This window comes from Haliotis cracherodii, unplaced genomic scaffold, assembly GCF_022045235.1.
Source record: "Haliotis cracherodii isolate W230 unplaced genomic scaffold, xgHalCrac1.p SCAF_15, whole genome shotgun sequence".
Lineage (NCBI taxonomy): Eukaryota > Metazoa > Mollusca > Gastropoda > Lepetellida > Haliotidae > Haliotis > Haliotis cracherodii.
This window is the reverse complement of record NW_027266270.1, coordinates 36,277,472-36,296,205: the sequence shown is the minus strand read 5'-3', so window position 1 is coordinate 36,296,205 and position 18,734 is coordinate 36,277,472. Positions and strand designations below refer to the sequence as shown.

General features: G+C 40.9%; 2 protein-coding genes across 3 annotated transcripts; one reads left to right on the top strand and one right to left on the bottom strand.

Moving 5' to 3' along the window:
• The first annotated feature begins 428 nt into the window (after window positions 1-428).
• Window positions 429-13,502, top strand: LOC139462108 (SPRY domain-containing protein 3-like). Of its 2 annotated transcripts, none has more exons than XM_071243611.1 (11): window positions 429-492; window positions 3,130-3,317; window positions 3,644-3,759; window positions 4,121-4,208; window positions 4,989-5,139; window positions 6,573-6,758; window positions 7,392-7,541; window positions 8,014-8,071; window positions 9,109-9,171; window positions 9,346-9,530; window positions 12,806-13,502. In XM_071243611.1, the coding sequence occupies exons 2-11, from the start codon at window positions 3,181-3,183 to the stop codon at window positions 12,938-12,940; spliced, it is 1,269 nt and encodes a 422-aa protein (XP_071099712.1). In that variant the 5' UTR covers window positions 429-492; window positions 3,130-3,180; the 3' UTR covers window positions 12,941-13,502. The 2 variants fall into 2 exon arrangements, with proteins under 2 accessions (XP_071099712.1, XP_071099714.1); XM_071243613.1 differs by having other exon boundaries at window positions 438-520.
• Window positions 13,503-13,955: 453 nt separating this feature from the next.
• LOC139461676 (uncharacterized protein C11orf24 homolog) lies at window positions 13,956-14,817 on the bottom strand. The gene is made up of 2 exons (XM_071243133.1): window positions 14,698-14,817; window positions 13,956-14,360 (listed from the first exon to the last, which is right to left on the bottom strand). The coding sequence occupies exons 1-2, from the start codon at window positions 14,815-14,817 to the stop codon at window positions 13,956-13,958; spliced, it is 525 nt and encodes a 174-aa protein (XP_071099234.1).
• Window positions 14,818-18,734: the final 3,917 nt, after the last annotated feature.

Here is an 18,734-nt window from a genome sequence, read left to right as displayed (position 1 = left end):
TATTTGCAGTTTCAGGCAGTATAGGAATTAACCGATCACACACGTTTATAAAACACAATTGTAAGGAATTGTAGGGACGACCGTTTAACCCCTTTTCTTTCCAGAACTAAAACGTAAGATGCAGTAACGAATGTCGAGCATTCACTTCGTAAACAGAATGTGTAATAGCATCTATTAGCTCCAACAATTTCGAACACCTGTCGCGATACTTACTAAACTGCATGGTATCCCACAATCGATGGAGGAAGAACTATCTAAACCGAGATCTATGTACCGAGAAACCGAAATGATTCATGACATGGAGAGATAAACTAATCTGGTTAATCGAGGCCACTGCCGGAAGACATGATGCTGGATAGTCGAGGTTATCTAAATATAGCCCTTATCACTTTCCGGGTTGCAACACAACTGGTTAGCTCCCTTGGGTACTTCCGGTGGCAAAACAAACAGACAAAGTTCGAGAAGATAATGTGAAAATATACATCATTTCAGGTAATCCGTGTTTCTGCAGTTCTACATGGTATGTTTTTGGTTATCGATGTTTGACGTTTTTGGCTACTGATTGCTAATCACAGCTGTCTTAACTCATTGTGAAGCTTTGAACGACTGACAGAACTGCCCCTTCATCATTGTCAATCATGCGTTGGCCGCATGTTTTGTTGGGTCATTAGGTTATTGTTTATAACAAGCTCAGCAGACATACTCACCGTGCTAGGAAAGTTCATGCTTACTTGTTTTTCAAGTTGGGAGTTCAAATATCTCTGTAACGAAAAATTAATTAAATTGTAACACTTCTTTGCTACATAAAATTAAATAGCTTTTGTCCTGAACATGATCAAATCATTCAGATGTCAATATATTTCACTTGACATGCTTGGACTGTTTTAGCGTTTTTGTACGTTATATATTGCATTTTTTTATTGGCAATTTAGGAAGATAAAAAAAATCTTTTGTGGGCCAAGTGTGAGGAAGTTGTGACTGACAGTTGTCATCAATGGAACTTGAAAGTTGAAGTTGGAAGAATGTCAGCTAGCAATGAAAACTATTTCTTCTATCAATATCTAATTTGGGATAAACCAAATGAATCAAGCAAAGTACTGGTCAGTGGCTATATACCCTGTATCCTGAATAGAAAATAATGTATTTGGTTCAATGAAAATTGTAATGTTTTCTGTAGTTTTTGGTTCCAATTTTACAAACAGCTTTTGTTATCTGATGTCAAAATATTATGTTTGTCATTTGTACACATGTGCCTATGCCGAAACTATATTTGAAAGTAACAGTTTTCCTGCAAACATGGCAATTCCTTTGGGGTGAAACTTTTAATTTTGTCCTCGAATCAGAATGACCATGTTGACAGATGAAACAAAATCATTTCAAAAACTTCATATTCACACATCGCCAAACATCAGTAATATATTCTACATAAAATCTGTCAAGTTAGCAGATACTTTGACGTTATAAGACCAGTAATAGACTGGAGGGGTGTGACCTTGGTGATTAGTGAGATGACAGTATGTGACTCTGTCCAGAACTTGTGATTACTGGTAAACTAAGGGATTGCCAGATAGAAAAATCTACTGGTCATGGATGTTCTATGGGGAAACCTCCAGATTGTGACAAAACACTTTATTAAATTATTGTATTTACAACCCAAACCATCAACAATGGAAATTGAAAACGCTTTTTCGTGGGGTAGGAATGGTCTTCACAAAATCAAAATGGTATAAAAATAATTACCAAAAGTGATTTTATGTATGATTCATCAATAAAATCTTTTTGTATATAATCGCCTCATTTAGTGTAAGGTTGCCACATACCGTATTCGAAGTAATAAGCGCCCCGCTCTAATAAGTGCCCACGGCGATATTTGCTAATATATTGACTAGTGAACAATCCCAATTAGCACCCCTTCGGATTGATCAATGTACACAAGACTTATTTATTTGCGTATAATACACACTCGTGTCTTATATGCACCCTTAATTATAAGCAATTAAATTCTGGAAAAAATATATATGTCGTATATAAACATTTCAGGCTGTCAGCATAAACCACGAAATTTATCTTTCAATCCTGTTGTTCTTCACCAAAATAATATTCTAATAAGAGCCCCCTATTTCTAATTTTGAGAGCGCCCTGGGCGCTTTTTACGTCGAATACGGTATATTATATATTACTTTGAGTACACTTCAAAACTCAGGCATGTCAGGTGTTTCCTTTTACTACCCTAAAAACTGCCTGGCCTCTATTACTTTGGCATCTGAGCTTGAAAAGAAATCACACTCATGTTTGTTACTCTGGGAATACCTCGGCAAAAAGTAAAATCTTGTCTTGTGAATTAATGCACCTTTTTCAGTATTTGATAGCTATATATATATTAATCTGGGAATATCTCATTTAGTATCAGATTGCTGTTTATATTACTATGGGAATAACTTGATCAAGAAACAAGATCATTTGAATATACACCTCATTTACTATTAGATCACAATAAATATTACACAGGGTATACTTCTTATTTTGAAGGAGAATCCCATATACATATATTACTCTGGAATGCCCTGATGCAGGAATAAAAAACATTTTAACCTAACCTAATTTGGCAATAGATCTCTCTGTATATTACTCTGGGAATATGAAATAGTGTTGATATATATTATATGCCTCATTTAATAATTATCTCTATACCTCGAAACACTGTGTCAGCTTTTCGTTTACTATCAAGTCCTGTTATTTCTGACATAAGGTCCCCAAAATCAAACCATATTCCGAGACTATTGACACAACTTCATTTTCTATTTGTCAATAAGTCCTCAATATTTAGGCAGAAAATGTTTGGATATGATATGGATGGAATGAAAATGAAGGACGGGTAATTTGAGAAGCATGGGATGGTATCCAGGGTCTAGTGTAGGTTGACCAAAATGCGAGCCCTGGAGATATGGAGGAAGCTGTGTTTGTTGACAGTTTAAATTGGTACATATCCAGGTGAGCTGCAGTACCTTGGCACTATTTTTATTTACAATATCATATGAAATTTTGCATCTGTAAAACCCTGAAATAGTGATAAAACAACTGCAACTTGTATTTGATGTTCTGTTTGTGACATGTACTACTTGGTGTTAGGGGCCGACGTCACAGTGAGATTGCGCTGACCTTTGAGCTCACTCTTCCACGATGGAAGCGTTCCTGAGGAATCAGATCCTCAATGTGTGTCGTGTGCGGCACCATCAACGCCTTCGCGATGCTCATCTACCAGACATACGAAGACAGCCTCGATATGATCGCCTTGGAGTGGAGGGGGAGATAATAAGGTCAGCGAGAAACTTTCTTATATGTGCAGCTTCATCTGATCATTTATACCCATGAAAGTGGACAGTAGCTTTTGGGTTCTCAGTGTTATCATGGTTATGACTTTGTTTATGGTTAGCGGGGTCTATGAATTGTATAATATTTCAATGTGCCACTCTTGGCAGACATATTGGAAATGCCATACTGGTCCCATGTCCTTGCGACATCATTCACACAAGGAAAGTTTGTGTTTACCACCCTAAGCCATGTAAACATCCCAAGATGGTTGACTTGTTCACGAGACGTGTCATCAGGGTTATTAAGCTGACTGTGTGCCTACTCATTTCAGTTTCATGCCCAATGACGGCAACAAAGTGGGTTTGTACATCGCAGCCTGTCCCATCTCACCTGAGGACAACTACTTCGAGATAGAAATCATTGACACAGGCTTGTTTGGAAATATAGGTATGACCGATCATGCTGATGGATAATTGCTACATTATTATTATTATTATTATTATTATTATTATTATTATTATTATTCTGCTAGTTGACCCTCATGAATTATTCTATAGACAGTATTGCCTTGAACTGTATGTTAAAAAGATATGAAATAATGAAATCTGGATTAAAATCTTTTAATTATTCTTTGTGGCTTTACACATGTTACAATTAGTCTCTAATTAGAAAATCTGGAAATGCTGACATATGGCCCATGTTAGGGTGAACTGAATAGCTGTGTTGATAGATTACATCATGTGCAGGTCAGTTCTACCTGTAGTTGACTGTGTTCACCTGATGCTGGATGCTACTTGATATTGTTTAGGTGTGGGTCTGGTGCCGTGTCGCTACACGCTGGATGCTCAGCCCGGCTGGAAGCCATTCTCCGTGGGCTATCATGCTGATGACGGCAAGTGAGTAGCAGCTGTGCATTGCCTTTACCCATAAAATAATCTGGTTACCTGATTAGCTATTGATAGAAACCCAGGAAGACTGCTGGCGGGTCTGCATGGCCAGTTCCATTATGATCATGAGTGAGTGAGTGAGTTGGGTTTAATGCCACTTTTAACAGTATTCCATATCATGAGTATGACGTTATGATGTTACCCACTAGAGCTAGCTGAACAACACTGGCAGATAGATCTTGTATTAGTAAATTCAGTACATGTTATATCAGTTGGAAAATGTTAAAAAACTGAAGGAGAGCCAGGAGGTAATCTGGTGGAGTGCCTGTAGACATGCTAGAGATAAGATAAGATAGACATCAAGAGATTTGGCAACTGTCGACAAATATCTTTTTACCTTAAAACATCCTTTGAAATGTTTAACTTGCAGTGGGAAATTTGGGACCTAACATTAGCAGTGTCAATGTAAACATAAATATGACGATTATTACTGAGAAATCTTTGACTATTAAACAAAGGCACATTTCCAGCCAAGTTATTGCTAAGTGGAGGTGTGACTCCCCCAGAATATATCTCAGTGAGTATCAAGCTTCTTCATGTAATGAAGGGATGACAGACATCCTGGTAGTACTCCGTGGACAGGTGCTGCCTGGCTCTTGGTACTGCACAGAGTTGGTTATTTGTCAACTATGATGCTGAACATGTAACCTAACCTTTAACCTAAGAAGATGTTGAAATCCTGAAGCCTGTCTGTCAAACTTTTAAACTAAGAACAATGCATATTTTCAGATTATACAAGGCATGTGGCTTTGGGAAGGCGTTTGGCCCTAAGTGCCACGTGGGCGACCGCATTGGCTGTGGCATCAAGTACAGCATCAGCGACATAGAGTCAGGGAGTCCACTCACCGCCAAGGTGTTCTTCACACGCAATGGGAAGGAGGTGAGCCTGTGAGGTGTCAGCCTCCTTGTGATGTCATTGTTGGGATTGTCTTAGTGTCTATGTAGTGTTGCTGTTAGCATCAGCATGTATAGTTTTGTTGTGGGGTTAGTGCATTTGTAATTTTTGCATTTTGTAGCATTAGTGTCCTTGAAGTGTAAGCATCCTTGTAGTGTTAGTGTCCTTGTAGTGTTGGCATCTTTGTTGTGTTAGTGTTGTAGTGATAGTATCATTGTGGTGTTAGTGTCCGTGGAGTGTAAGCTTCCTTGTAGTGTTAGTGTCCTTGTAGTGTTGGCATCTTTGTTGTGTTAGTGTTGTAGTGATAGTATCATTGTGATGTTAGTGTCCTTGGAGTGTAAGCGTCCTTGTAGTGTTAGTGTCCTTTTAGTGTAAGCATCTTTGTTGTGTTAGTGTTGTAGTGATAGTATCATTGTGGTGTTAGTGTCCTTGTAGTGTAAGCATCTTTGTAGTGTTAAAATCTTTGTAGTGTTTGTGTTTTTGTTGTTACTGTCCTTGTAGTGTTAGAATCTTTATAGTATTAGTGTCCTTATGTGTTAGGATCTATGTAGTATTAGTGTCCTTGTAGTGTAAGTATCTTTGTAGTGTTAGCCTCTTTGTAGTGTTAGCCTCTTTGTAGTGTTAGTGTCACAGTGATTGTGCTTTGTAGTGTTAGCCTCTTTGTAGTGTTAGTGTCACAGTGATTGTGCTTTGTAGTGTTAGCCTCTTTGTAGTGTTAGTGTCACAGTGATTGTGCTTTGTAGTGTTAGCCTCTTTGTAGTGTTAGTGTCATAGTGATTGTGCTTTGTGGTGTTAGCCTCTGTAGTGTTAGTGTCACAGTGATTGTGCCTTGTAGTGTTAGCCTCTTTGTAGTATTAGTTTCCTTGTAGAGTTAGCATCTATGTAGTGTTAGCCTCTATGTATTGTTAGCCTCTTTGTAGTGTTAGTGTCACAGTGATTGTGCCTTGTAGTGTTATCATATTTGTGGTGTTAGTGTCCTTGTAGAGTTAGCATCTATGAAGTGTTAGCCTCTTTGTAGTGTTAGTGTCATAGTGATTGTGCCTTGTAGTGTTACACTAGTGCGCACTATACTCAAGAAAACATGGTAGCATCTTTGTAGTATAACTGTGTTTGTTATGTTATTGTCTTCATAGTGTATCTCTCTTTGTATTGTTAGCATCTTTCTAGAGTTAGTGTCCTTTTAATGTTAGCATCTTTGTAGTGTTAGTGTCCTTTTGATGTTAGTACCTCTGTAAATTTGGTGATGTTGTAGTGTTACTATCATCACTGTTACTGTTAGTGTCTTTGTGGTCTATTGGCATCTTTGTGGTTTATTGGCATGTTTGCAGTGTTAGTGTCTTTGTAGTGTTACTGTTAGTGTCTATGTTGTGTTGGATGCCTCCCTTGTGTATTACATATGTCTGTGTGTCCCTCTGCAGCTGGGCACAGTGTCGGTGCCCGTACCCCCAGGGGGCTTATACCCAGCCATAGGGCTGCACTCGGAGGGGGAGGAGGTCAAGCTGACACTGGACTCGGAGTGGACATCAGAGGAGTGCATGTTGATGGCAGTGGACAGTGGGGAGGAGGAGTGGACGCGCCTACACGACATCAAGTTGAATGGCACGGTCAGTCTTCCGCTGCAACATATTATTACCATGAATACTTCAAATGTTATCAAACCTCTGTTAGTGAGGACTAGTGGACTAAAAATGTTAGCTGTACAAAATCCTTGACATCGTTCTGCGCAATAATGCGAAACAAACCCTGACCATTCTGTATTATCAGCCAATCAGGATACAGTGCTCTGTTTGTGTAAGTGGCCTCATTTTTCAGTTTATGGAAACATTGGGCGGTCGGGTAGCCTAGTGGTTAAAGGGTTCGCCTTGTCACGCCGAAGACCCGGGTTCGATTCCCGACATGGGTACAATGTGTGAAGCCCATTTCTGGTGTCCCCCGCCGTGATATTGCTGGAATATTGCTAAAAGCGGCGTAAAATCAAACTCACTCACTCACTTATGGAAACATTAATACTGAAAAAGTAGGTTGTTTAATAAATCAAATGCCACAGAATTGCTTGAAATATATTTATTTGTTGATGGCTTCTCACTATCGTGCAGAGGGTGGGTTTGACTCAAGGAATAGGTGAAGTTTGGGAGAACCATTGTTGGCGTCATCTTCAGCAACCATGTTGTAGTTACCTTGACACGTTCACCAACTCACTGGCAGCATGGATCTGGAAGTTTATTCTCCTGTTGCAGATCCTGGAGTATGGTGGTCGGGGGAAGAGCATCCATGACGTTGGGCTGGCCCAGGCGAGATGTCCACTTGACACCACCTTCCACTACTTTGAGCTTGAGATCGTAGACCCAGGGGAGAACTGCTACATTGCTATTGGGGTGGCCAGGAGGGTAGGCAGCCTTTCACAACCACTCGAGTCACATAACCTCACAGTATCTAAGAGACTTCACTCTTTTAGTGAAGTATAGGGCACCACATTTGTATCTGTGGCAGTTTCATTACTGAAACTGACAAATTGCTGCTTCATTTATAGGTTCAGGGGTTAGATTTGCCTATGAGTTGTGTCACTGTAAAGACTGTAATGAAACACTTTGTCGTATTAAGAAACGTCCCTGGAAACGATATTTGAACCTGATAAACGTGACATTTGGGAGTTGTTCTCTATCATGATCAAGGGGAATAAGGGAATGCCTGTGGCCCTTCCAACTTTGGAATAATTTTGGAAACTTCAATTGTACTTTACTTATGTTTTGTACTTATATCCCTGTATCTTTTTTCTATCAGTACATCATCTAATTTTTTGCAGAATATCATATTGCCATAACTATATTTGAAAAGTAATGATGTGTCATTATGTTTCAGAACTATCCACGTCATCGACATCCAGGCTGGAACCGTGGGTCTATAGCATACCATGCAGGTGAGTAGCGGGAACCATAGGTCTATAGCATACCTGGCAGGTGAGTAGCTGGAACCATAGGTCTATAGCATACCTGGCAGGTGAGTAGCTGGAACCATAGGTCTATAGCATACCATGCAGGTGAGTAGCGGGAACCATAGGTCTGTAGCATACCTTGCAGATGATTAGCTGGAACCATAGGTCTGTAGCATACCTGGCAGGTGAGTAGCTGGAACCATAGGTCTGTAGCATACCTGGCAGGTGAGTAGCTGGAACCATAGGTCTATAGCATACCTGGCAGGTGAGTAGCTGGAACCATAGGTCTATAGCATACCTGGCAGGTGAGTAGCTGGAACCATAGGTCTATAGCATACCTTGCAGGTGAGTAGCTGGAACCATAGGTCTGTAGCATACCTGGCAGGTGAGTAGCTGGAACCATAGGTCTGTAGCATACCATGCAGGTGAGTAGCTAGAACCATAGGTCTGTAGCATACCTGGCAGGTGAGTAGCTGGAACCATAGGTCTGTAGCATACCATGCAGGTGAGTAGCTGGAACCATAGGTCTGTATCATACCTGGCAGGTGAGTAGCTGGAACCATAGGTCTGTAGCATACCTGGCAGGTGAGTAGCTGGAACCATAGGTCTGTAGCATACCTGGCAGGTGAGTAGCTGGAACCATAGGTCTGTAGCATACCTGGCAGGTGAGTAGCTGGAACCATAGGTCTGTAGCATACCTGGCAGGTGAGTAGCTGGAACCATAGGTCTGTAGCATACCTGGCAGGTAAGTAGCTGGAACCATAGGTCTGTAGCATACCTGGCAGGTGAGTAGCTGGAACCATAGGTCTGTAGCATACCTGGCAGGTGAGTAGCTGGAACCATAGGTCTGTATCATACCTGGCAGGCGAGTAGCTGGAACCATAGGTCTGTAGCATACCTGGCAGGTGAGTATGTGGGTCCTGGGTCTATAAAATACCATATAATATATGTGCTTGTTTGTAGCATCATATCTTTCAAACTGGACTGAAACTGGGATTAACTAACTTAATGTGTACTTTCAGATGATGGGAAAATCTTCGTTGGATCTGGAATTGGAGATCCATTTGGCCCAAGATGTCACAAAGGTATGTTGTATACCCCATTTGTCTCCCAGCCTGCATTGGGGTATTGCCCAAGTGTAACAAAGGTCCTATTGAATAATGGATAGAGTATGACTCTATGTTCAGGACAGCAAGGCTTTTCTGCTACAAACATTAGTCTGCGATGCATGTCTATCATGTCATGGTATCATTGTGCAGGTGACATTATGGGCTGTGGAATCTACTTCCCCAATGACTATGACAGTGAGGCAGACAGTGACCTATCACCAGAAGATCCAGAGGATGATGTGTCTCTTGAGAATGACGAGTTGTCCTCAGACTCGGAGGAAGAGGAGGAGGAGGGCTGGGCCCGCCACCCAGAGGATGTGGGGACTAAAGTTCAGGTAGATACATACCAGAGAGGACAGTATGGGTGGATACTTACCAGAGAGGACAATATGTGTAAATACTTTCCAGAGAGGACAATATTGGTAGATGGATACCAGAGAGTACAATATGGGTAGATGTATACCAGAGAGTACAATATGGGTAGATTTATACCAGAGAGGACAATATGGGTAGATGTATACCAGAGATTACAGTATGGGGGGTGCTTGTATACCAGAGAGGACAATATTGGTAGATGGATACCAGAGAGTACAATATTGGTAGATGTATACCAGAGAGTACAATATGGGTAGATGGATACCAGAGAGTACAATATGGGTACATGTATACCAGAGAGTACAATATGGGTAGATGTATACCAGAGAGGACAATATTGGTAGATGGATACCAGAGAGTACAATATGGGTAGATGTATACCAGAGAGTACAATATGGGTAGATGTATACCAGAGAGGACAATATTGGTAGATGTATACCAGAGAGTACAATATGGGTAGATGGATACCAGAGAGTACAATATGGGTACATGTATACCAGAGAGTACAATATGGGTAGATGTATACCAGAGAGGACAATATGGGTAGATGTATACCAAAGAGGACAATATGGGTAGATGTATACCAGAGATTACAGTATGGGTGCTTGTATACCAGAGAGGACAATATTGGTAGATGGATACCAGAGAGGACAATATGGGTACATGTATACCAGAGATTAAAATATGGGTAGATGTAAACCAGAGATTACAATATGGGTAGATGTATACCAGAGAATACAATATGGGTAGATGTATACCAGAGAGGACAATATGGGTAGATTTATACCAGAGAGGACAATATGGGTAGATGTATACCAGAGATTACAATATGGGTAGATGTAAACCAGAGATTACAATATGGTTAGATGTATACCAGAGATTACAGTATTGGTAGATGTATACCAGAGAGAACAATATGGGTAGATGTGTAACATGGATAACAGTATGGATAGAGGTGTAACATGGAGAACAGTATGGGTAGAGGTGTAACATGGAGAACAGTATGGGTAGAGGTGTAACATGGAGAACAGTATGGGTAGAGGTGTAACATGGAGAACAGTATGGGTAGAGGTGTAACATGGAGAACAGTATGGGTAGAGGTGTAACATGGAGAACAGTATGGGTAGATGTGTAACATGGAGAACAGTATGGGTAGATGTGTAACATGAAGAACAGTTTGGGTAGATGTGTAACATAGAGAACAGTATGGGTAGAGGTGTAACATGGAGAACAGTATGGGTAGATGTGTAACATGGAGAACAGTATGGGTAGAGGTGTAACATGAAGAACAGTTTGGGTAGATGTGTAACATAGAGAACAGTTTGGGTAGATGTGTAACATGAAGAACAGTTTGGGTAGATGTGTAACATGGAGAACAGTATGGGTAGAGGTGTAACATGGAGAACAGTATGGGTAGAGGTGTAACATGGATAACAGTATGGGTAGAGGTGTAACATGGAGAACAGTATGGGTAGAGGTGTAACATGGAGAACAGTATGGATAGATGTGTAACATGGAGAACAGTATTGGTAGATGTGTAACATAGAGAACAGTATTGGTAGATGTGTAACATAGAGAATAGTATGGGTAGAGGTGTAACATGGAGAACAGTATGGGTAGAGGTGTAACATGGAGAACAGTATGGGTAGAGGTGTAACATGGAGAACAGTATGGATAGATGTGTAACATGGAGAACAGTATTGGTAGATGTGTAACATAGAGAACAGTATGGGTAGAGGTGTAACATGGAGAACAGTATGGGTAGAGGTGTAACATGGAGAACAGTATGGGTAGAGGTGTAACATGGATAACAGTATGGGTAGAGGTGTAACATGGATAACAGTATGGGTAGATGTGTAACATGGTGAACAGTATGGGTAGATGTGTAACATAGAGAACAGTATGGGTAGAGGTGTAACATGAAGAACAGTTTTGGTAGATGTGTATCATGGATAACAGTATTGGTAGAAGTGTAACATGGAGAACAGTATGGGTAGATGTGTAACATGGAGAACAGTATGGGTAGAGGTGTAACATGGATAACAGTATGGGTAGAGGTGTAACATGGAGAACAGTATGGGTAGAGGTGTAACATGGATAACAGTATGGGTAGAGGTGTAACATGGATAACAGTATGGGTAGATGTGTAACATGGTGAACAGTATGGGTAGATGTGTAACATAGAGAACAGTATGGGTAGAGGTGTAACATGAAGAACAGTTTTGGTAGATGTGTAACATGGATAACAGTATTGGTAGATGTGTAACATGGAGAACAGTATGGGTAGATGTGTAACATGGAGAACAGTATGGGTAGATGTGTAACATGGAGAACAGTATGGGTAGATGTGTAACATGGAGAACAGTATGGGTAGATGTGTAACATGGTGAACAGTATGGGTAGATGTGTAACATGGAGAACAGTATGGGTAGATGTGTAACATGGTGAACAGTATGGGTAGAGGTGTAACATGGATAACAGTATGGGTAGAGGTGTAACATGGATAACAGTATGGGTAGATGTGTAACATGGTGAACAGTATGGGTAGATGTGTAACATAGAGAACAGTATGGGTAGAGGTGTAACATGAAGAACAGTTTTGGTAGATGTGTATCATGGATAACAGTATTGGTAGAAGTGTAACATGGAGAACAGTATGGGTAGATGTGTAACATGGAGAACAGTATGGGTAGAGGTGTAACATGGATAACAGTATGGGTAGAGGTGTAACATGGAGAACAGTATGGGTAGAGGTGTAACATGGATAACAGTATGGGTAGAGGTGTAACATGGATAACAGTATGGGTAGATGTGTAACATGGTGAACAGTATGGGTAGATGTGTAACATAGAGAACAGTATGGGTAGAGGTGTAACATGAAGAACAGTTTTGGTAGATGTGTAACATGGATAACAGTATTGGTAGATGTGTAACATGGAGAACAGTATGGGTAGATGTGTAACATGGAGAACAGTATGGGTAGATGTGTAACATGGTGAACAGTATGGGTAGATGTGTAACATGGAGAACAGTATGGGTAGATGTGTAACATGGTGAACAGTATGGGTAGAGGCCAGGAAGGTCGATGTGGGAAGATATTTCTATTTCTGCCATGAATTCGATTATTTCACAAGTTTATTCTATGATATATTATTAATGAATAACCCTCAATACATGTTAAAGTCTTTGTTGGCACAGAGATATAGAGTTATCTCCCTTGTATTCTTACCTGCAGGTTTTCTTCACAAGGAATGGCAAGATGGTTGGAAAGAGACAGGTGGCAATACCACGAGGGGGGTTCTACCCAACAATAGGAATGCTGAGTAGCTGTGAGAAAGTGCGGGTTGACCTTCGACCTCTCACCGGTTGACCTTCACCTAACATAGATGTACAAAGTATGCGAGATTTGATGGTTGTTTGAGAGCCAAAGTTGTGAAAAAATCTGGTTTTCCTGTGGTTTGTCTTTGGTTAACCAAGATAAAGTAATTTGCAGGGGTGATGCATATCAGTGTGAATGTCTTTCAGTCAAACCTAGATAGGGTCAGCACAAAGCTGATGTTGCCATTACATTGACCTGTGTCTGCTGCGATACTGATTGTGTCTGCTGCTACACTGACTGTGTCTGCTGCTACACTTACCTGTGTCTGCTACAATACTGATAGTGCCTGCTGCTACACTGACTGTGTCTGCTGCTACACTTACCTGTGTCTGCTGCAATACTGATATTGCCTGCTGCTACACTGACCTGTGTCTGCTGCAATACTGATGGTGTCTGCTGTTACACTTACCTGTGTCTGCTGCAATACTAACTGTGTCTGCTGCTACACTTACCTGTGTCTGCTGCAATACTGATAGTGTCTGCTGCTACACTGACTGTGTCTGCTGCTACACTGACTGTGTCTGCTGCTACACTGACTGCTACAATACTGAAAGTGTCTGCTGCTACGCTGACTGTGTCTGCTGCTACACTGATAGTGTTTGCTGCTACACTGACTGTCTGCTGCTACACTTACCTGTGTCTGCTGCAATACTGATAGTGCCTGCTGCTACACTGACTGTGTCTGCTGCTACACTGACTGTGTCTGCTACAATACTGACTGTGTCTGCTGCTACACTTACCTGTGTCTGCTGCTACACTGACTGTGTCTGCTACTACACTGACTGTGTCTGCTGCTACACTGACTGTGTCTGCTGCTACACTGACTGTGTCTGCTACAATACTGATAGTGTCTGCTGCTACACTGACTGTGTCTGCTGCTACACTTATAGTAGTGTATAGGCTACACTGACTGCTACAATATTGAAAGTGTCTGCTGCTACGCTGACTGTGTCTGCTGCTACAATGATAGTGTCTGCTGCTACACTGACTGTGTCTGCTGCTACACTTACTTGTGTCTGCTGCAATACTGATAGTGTTTGCTGCTACACTGACTGTGTCTTGCTGCTACACTGATAGTGTCTGCTGCTACAATGATAGTGTCTGCTGCTACACTGACTGTGTCTGCTGCTACACTGATAGTGTCTGCTGCTACACTGACTGTGTCTGCTGCTACACTGATAGTGTCTGCTGCTACACTGACTGTGTCTGCTGCTACACTAATAGTGTCTGCTGCTACACTGATAGTGTCTGCTGCTACACTGACTGTGTCTGCTGCTACACTGACTGTGTCTGCTGCTACACTGATAGTGTCTGCTGCTACACTGACTGTGTCTGCTGCTACACTGATAGTGTCTGCTGCTACACTGACTGTGTCTGCTGCTACACTGACTGTGTCTACTGCTACACTTACCTGTGTCCAGTAGGTGTCAGTATCAGTTACCCTTTTCTTCTACCCACTACCAAGTAAAAGATGTCTAATCACTGTTGTCAATTTTAACAGTGGAGAGCATGGTCAGTCTGTACAGGGATGTAGAATCTGGTTTTGTGGATCTGTTATCCATACAGGGACATAAGAATCTGTCCACATGGATCAGCCATGTACAGGGACAGAGTCTGTCCACATGGACAAGCCATGTACAGGGACAGAGTCTGTCCATATGGATCAGCCGTGTACAGTGACATTGGGTCTGCCCACATGGATCAGCCTTGTACGAGTCAGAATCTGTCCATATGGATCAGCCGTGTACAGTGACATTGAGTCTGTCCACATGGATCAGCCGTTTACAGTGACATTGAATCTGTCCACATGGATCAGCCATGTACAGGGACAGAGTCTGTCCATATGGATCAGCCTTGTACAGTGACATTGGGTCTGCCCACATGGATCAGCCTTGTACGAGTCAGAATCTGTCCATATGGATCAGCCGTGTACAGTGACATTGAGTCTGTCCACATGGATCAGTTAAGAGTCAGTTGATGGCCTGATGTATGCATCCTGAACAGGGTGAATCCTGGCTGTAGAAGTGATAACTAATTCTTGATTAAGTCCCAGCCACTCTGTTACATATTAGAAAGACATGTTCCTTACTACAGTGTTCCATCTATCTAATGGTAAAAGTAGCAGCACCAGGAAATGTCACTAGTCCTCCCTGAATGTTACCAGTGTCGGACTAGCAGACTTATGTTAGTCTCAGACCCTGTTCCAAGCTACATGTTGAAACGAGTTGTTATCAGTCTAGGTTTGACAAATGTCTTGTACAGTGATGTATGTATTCCCCCTACATTGGCCATTATGCTGCTCAAAATGTTTTGTGTTCTAATGATTTTGTTCTGTTAGTTTTTCGGTTCCAGTGGTGACGGTATTATTTGTGTTGCCGAGCGACAGGATGATGGCAATGTTTAAGTTTTCCCCTTAGTCCGGTGCTCATCTTCCCAATAACACTGCATAAACTGTTATATAACCTGCAGTTTCTGCCTCACCTTTCTGTGATTTATGTCTGTGTTACAATGGTTACTTATTTATTGTAGTGTATAAACATAGTTTAACATTACTAATACTTACTTAGTTTATTTGTGTGTTATGTATTCGTTTGAGATGAGTTATTATGTTTGAATAATGTTTTTGTTGTTTATGATTATTGTGTTTATTAAGGCATAGAAAACAATGTTGTTGTTCACAGTGAGTTGGGTTTAAGGCTGCTTTGAACAGCATTCCAGTTTTATCGCTGCGTGTCAGCTTAAAGTGGGAGGAAAGCCCGAAGTGATGCAGGTCTCAGACGTTTACCACGTCGGTGAAATCCATGAGCACAGGTATGGTGTTGGCAAACCCCAAAACGCAATCGGGCGAACCAGGATTGAAACCCACAATCATAGGTCCTGGCGTGCCCAGCGAATTGTGGCGCCTTAGACAACTGGGCCACCCATGCCCCCTTTTGTTCAGAACCGGACTTTAGTGTATTGGTTATGTACTTACGACCTGATCTTTCAACTATGAATAATGATCAGCTTCAGTGTTAAAAGCAAAATCTGCCAATGAACCCAAGACAATGACAGCAGATTTGGCCCAATCGTCTATCTTAGCGTACAGAATCACCAAGACCTTTTGATGTTTGTTTGAATCCCAGAAGTACCCTCTTCATCCACCTTGCCTGGGAGCATCTTACCCATGAGTGTGGGGTCACCCAGTTGGTAAACATCACTGACCTGCAGCATGACTGAAATATTCTTAAACTTTACGGTTGAGTCCTAGTCCCGAGTCCTATGACTTTGAGCCACAACATTCTGTTTTCATGCCTTTCTCACTGAATTATGGGTAGTCAGAATGATGGACATGTCTTTTATTATGATGTGTTTTTATGTAACAAATGGCTCGTAGCTGAAACAGCCATTGACCGAAACCCTTGACTTAAGATGAACAATGTTAGCATAAATATATTTGTTATGGTGCTTTGATACCCCAAATATTCCAGTTTTAGTGAAATATCTACATTTATCATTGTTCAGTTGCAGTGGCACAGATATTTTAATTTTTGTCAGGTGAATATTTTGAAAGACTTTCCAGTCAATGTCTTATTTCCCTTGAATAAGACAACATTTTTAACTATAATTCCTATACCTTTGAGATAACAGAACCTTTATTTACCTGGTAGATCATGGTATTTAGCCATGCTACATGCATTAATCATAGTCTTCAGTGTACGTTAGAGGCAAGGGCAAATACTTGTATATAAATATGTTCATTTTCTTGGTACACAACCAAGTGCTCCACAACTAAGGCCTGTTTTGTTTTTTAAGTCACTTGGTTTATGGACTCACTTACCCTAAGGTTCACAAGTGTGGACTACAGTTTGTAAACCAATCTTTTTTCCCCACTGAGTTTCATAATCAATTTCAGTCTTGAAGAATCAGATTAACAAAGGTAGCAAAGTAGACCTGTGACATTTATTTTTCACCCTCCCTTCAATGTCTTTTGGAGTTTGTTTTTCTTTTTCTTTCAACCATCGACCCTGTGGTTTGGTATGTTAGCCAAGTGATGAAGAAAGAAGAAAGGATGCAGGTGATTGATATTTCCTACACAAACGTAACCTAAATTACAGTACTATACTTGTCTCAGTGAGCTGCCCCCCTAGATGAAGCCTTTTGCTGACTGGCCCCTCTGTCTACATGCATTCCGTGTGGTACTAGGTAGGCTAGCACTGAAACAGTGGGTTTTCTCAGTATGCAACACAAACATATGCACTACTCCCGGGACCTTCACCTTCATGTGTGATGCATGAATGAGGCTTGCAGCTGTGTGTGGAATAACTGGGTGCATCTTCTGGTTGTGACATCTAATGTCATGTTTCTTTTGACTGGTCACATGATTGTTGACATGTGACTCATGTGGTCTGCACTTTCATGTGATTCTTTATATGTTACTTGTCATCTCATTTTTGTTTGTCATGTGATCGTTAATCCTTGATTGTCATTACGGCTATATAAAAGATGCTCTGATTGCTGTCATGTGACAATCACCTATATTTCAAGATGGCTTCCAGGGCAGCCATAGTGATTCTTGATTCTTTGGTCACTAAGTCATCAAGGGTAAGAAACGTCTGATATAGAAGAAAGACACTTCCTCTAACTCATCCTACTGAGGCAAGGGAGTTAACTGACTATAAAAGTCTAGTTTCCACCTTTGCCGAACTAAGCTGGAATTATGGAGTTACATGTTGGCTGGACTAACGAGTCTATGCATAGTCCAATCAAAATCGCGTAACGAAACTGACATCCGGTTAATAAACTGCCATACAGATTTCGGTTGATTGCAGGATGTTCAGTCAACTTAAGGTCAACAGATATTTTCCAAATGTTTTCATGTTTTTAATCAAGGTGCTCATGTGATTTGATGCTAGGTAAGACCCATTTATTACAATATAGTTCTTGATTATCGATCAGATTGCCTTCAATGGGTGCCGCCATTTTGTTTTGAAGCAAATGCAAGTGAAATGAGAGGTGCAATTGGATTGTCAATAGAAGAGACATAACTCGTAATAACCTCTGGCGGTGTTACGGTCGTGTCTGAAAATTCCAGCCTAGTTGAAAATTGGACTATTACAGTCAGTTAACTCCCTTGCCTCGGGAAGATGCCTCTAAGTAGCACACAGAGAAGCTTTCCGCCACATGTCTTCTGTTAATCACTCCTCGTTATTCCATCATGTGGAGTTTGGTTGTGGTCTGGTCAGCATTACCTTTCTGTGTGTATTTACAGTTATCCAAGGTGTGCAACACATAACTAGTTTGGCCATTTATTACTGAATATTTGTGTTGTGATCCCAAACCATTTATAAAGGAACTACAAATATGTCAAAGATCTCTCGTAAAGTAACAATCGTGAATTTTCATTAACTAAACCAAAATAACTAAAATTTCACAGAACTAACAATTAATATTTAAACATTATAGCCATTATGTTTGTTAAGAATCATCATTATTGTCATGGCGATCATGTATCATTCATTCTTTCATGAATATATATATGTATGTTAATACATAGGCGATGGAATGAAGGTAAAGACAGCATTGCCCGTTACAAGTTCATTGCGTTTGACTGAGCATAGTACTTCACTGTTATTAATGCACATAGAACCTGCTAATTTACAATGTGCAAATAAATTGTCTGGTTAAATCAACTCCTGGGCCTTGTATTAAAGCTACAGTGGTCTTAATGCTAAGATGGTGTTGTGGAAATAGGGACTAAGAACTACTTTACCATTCTTCCCGGTGAGTCCAAGTAAGGTTTTTC

What these genes read in the sequence shown, in the direction of transcription:
- LOC139461676 (XM_071243133.1), bottom strand. Translation starts at nt 14,817, where the DNA reads ATGTCACTGTACAAGGCTGATCCATATGGACAGACTCTGTCCCTGTAC. An exon ending in TGGACAGACTCAATGTCACT is followed by an intron (nt 14,361 to 14,697) that starts GTACACGGCTGA and finishes TACTGGACACAG; the next exon opens with GTAAGTGTAGCAGTAGACAC.
- LOC139462108 (XM_071243611.1), top strand. Translation starts at nt 3,181, where the DNA reads ATGGAAGCGTTCCTGAGGAATCAGATCCTCAATGTGTGTCGTGTGCGG. An exon ending in GTCTATAGCATACCATGCAG is followed by an intron (nt 8,072 to 9,108) that starts GTGAGTAGCGGG and finishes GTGTACTTTCAG; the next exon opens with ATGATGGGAAAATCTTCGTT. An exon ending in ATGTGGGGACTAAAGTTCAG is followed by an intron (nt 9,531 to 12,805) that starts GTAGATACATAC and finishes TCTTACCTGCAG; the next exon opens with GTTTTCTTCACAAGGAATGG.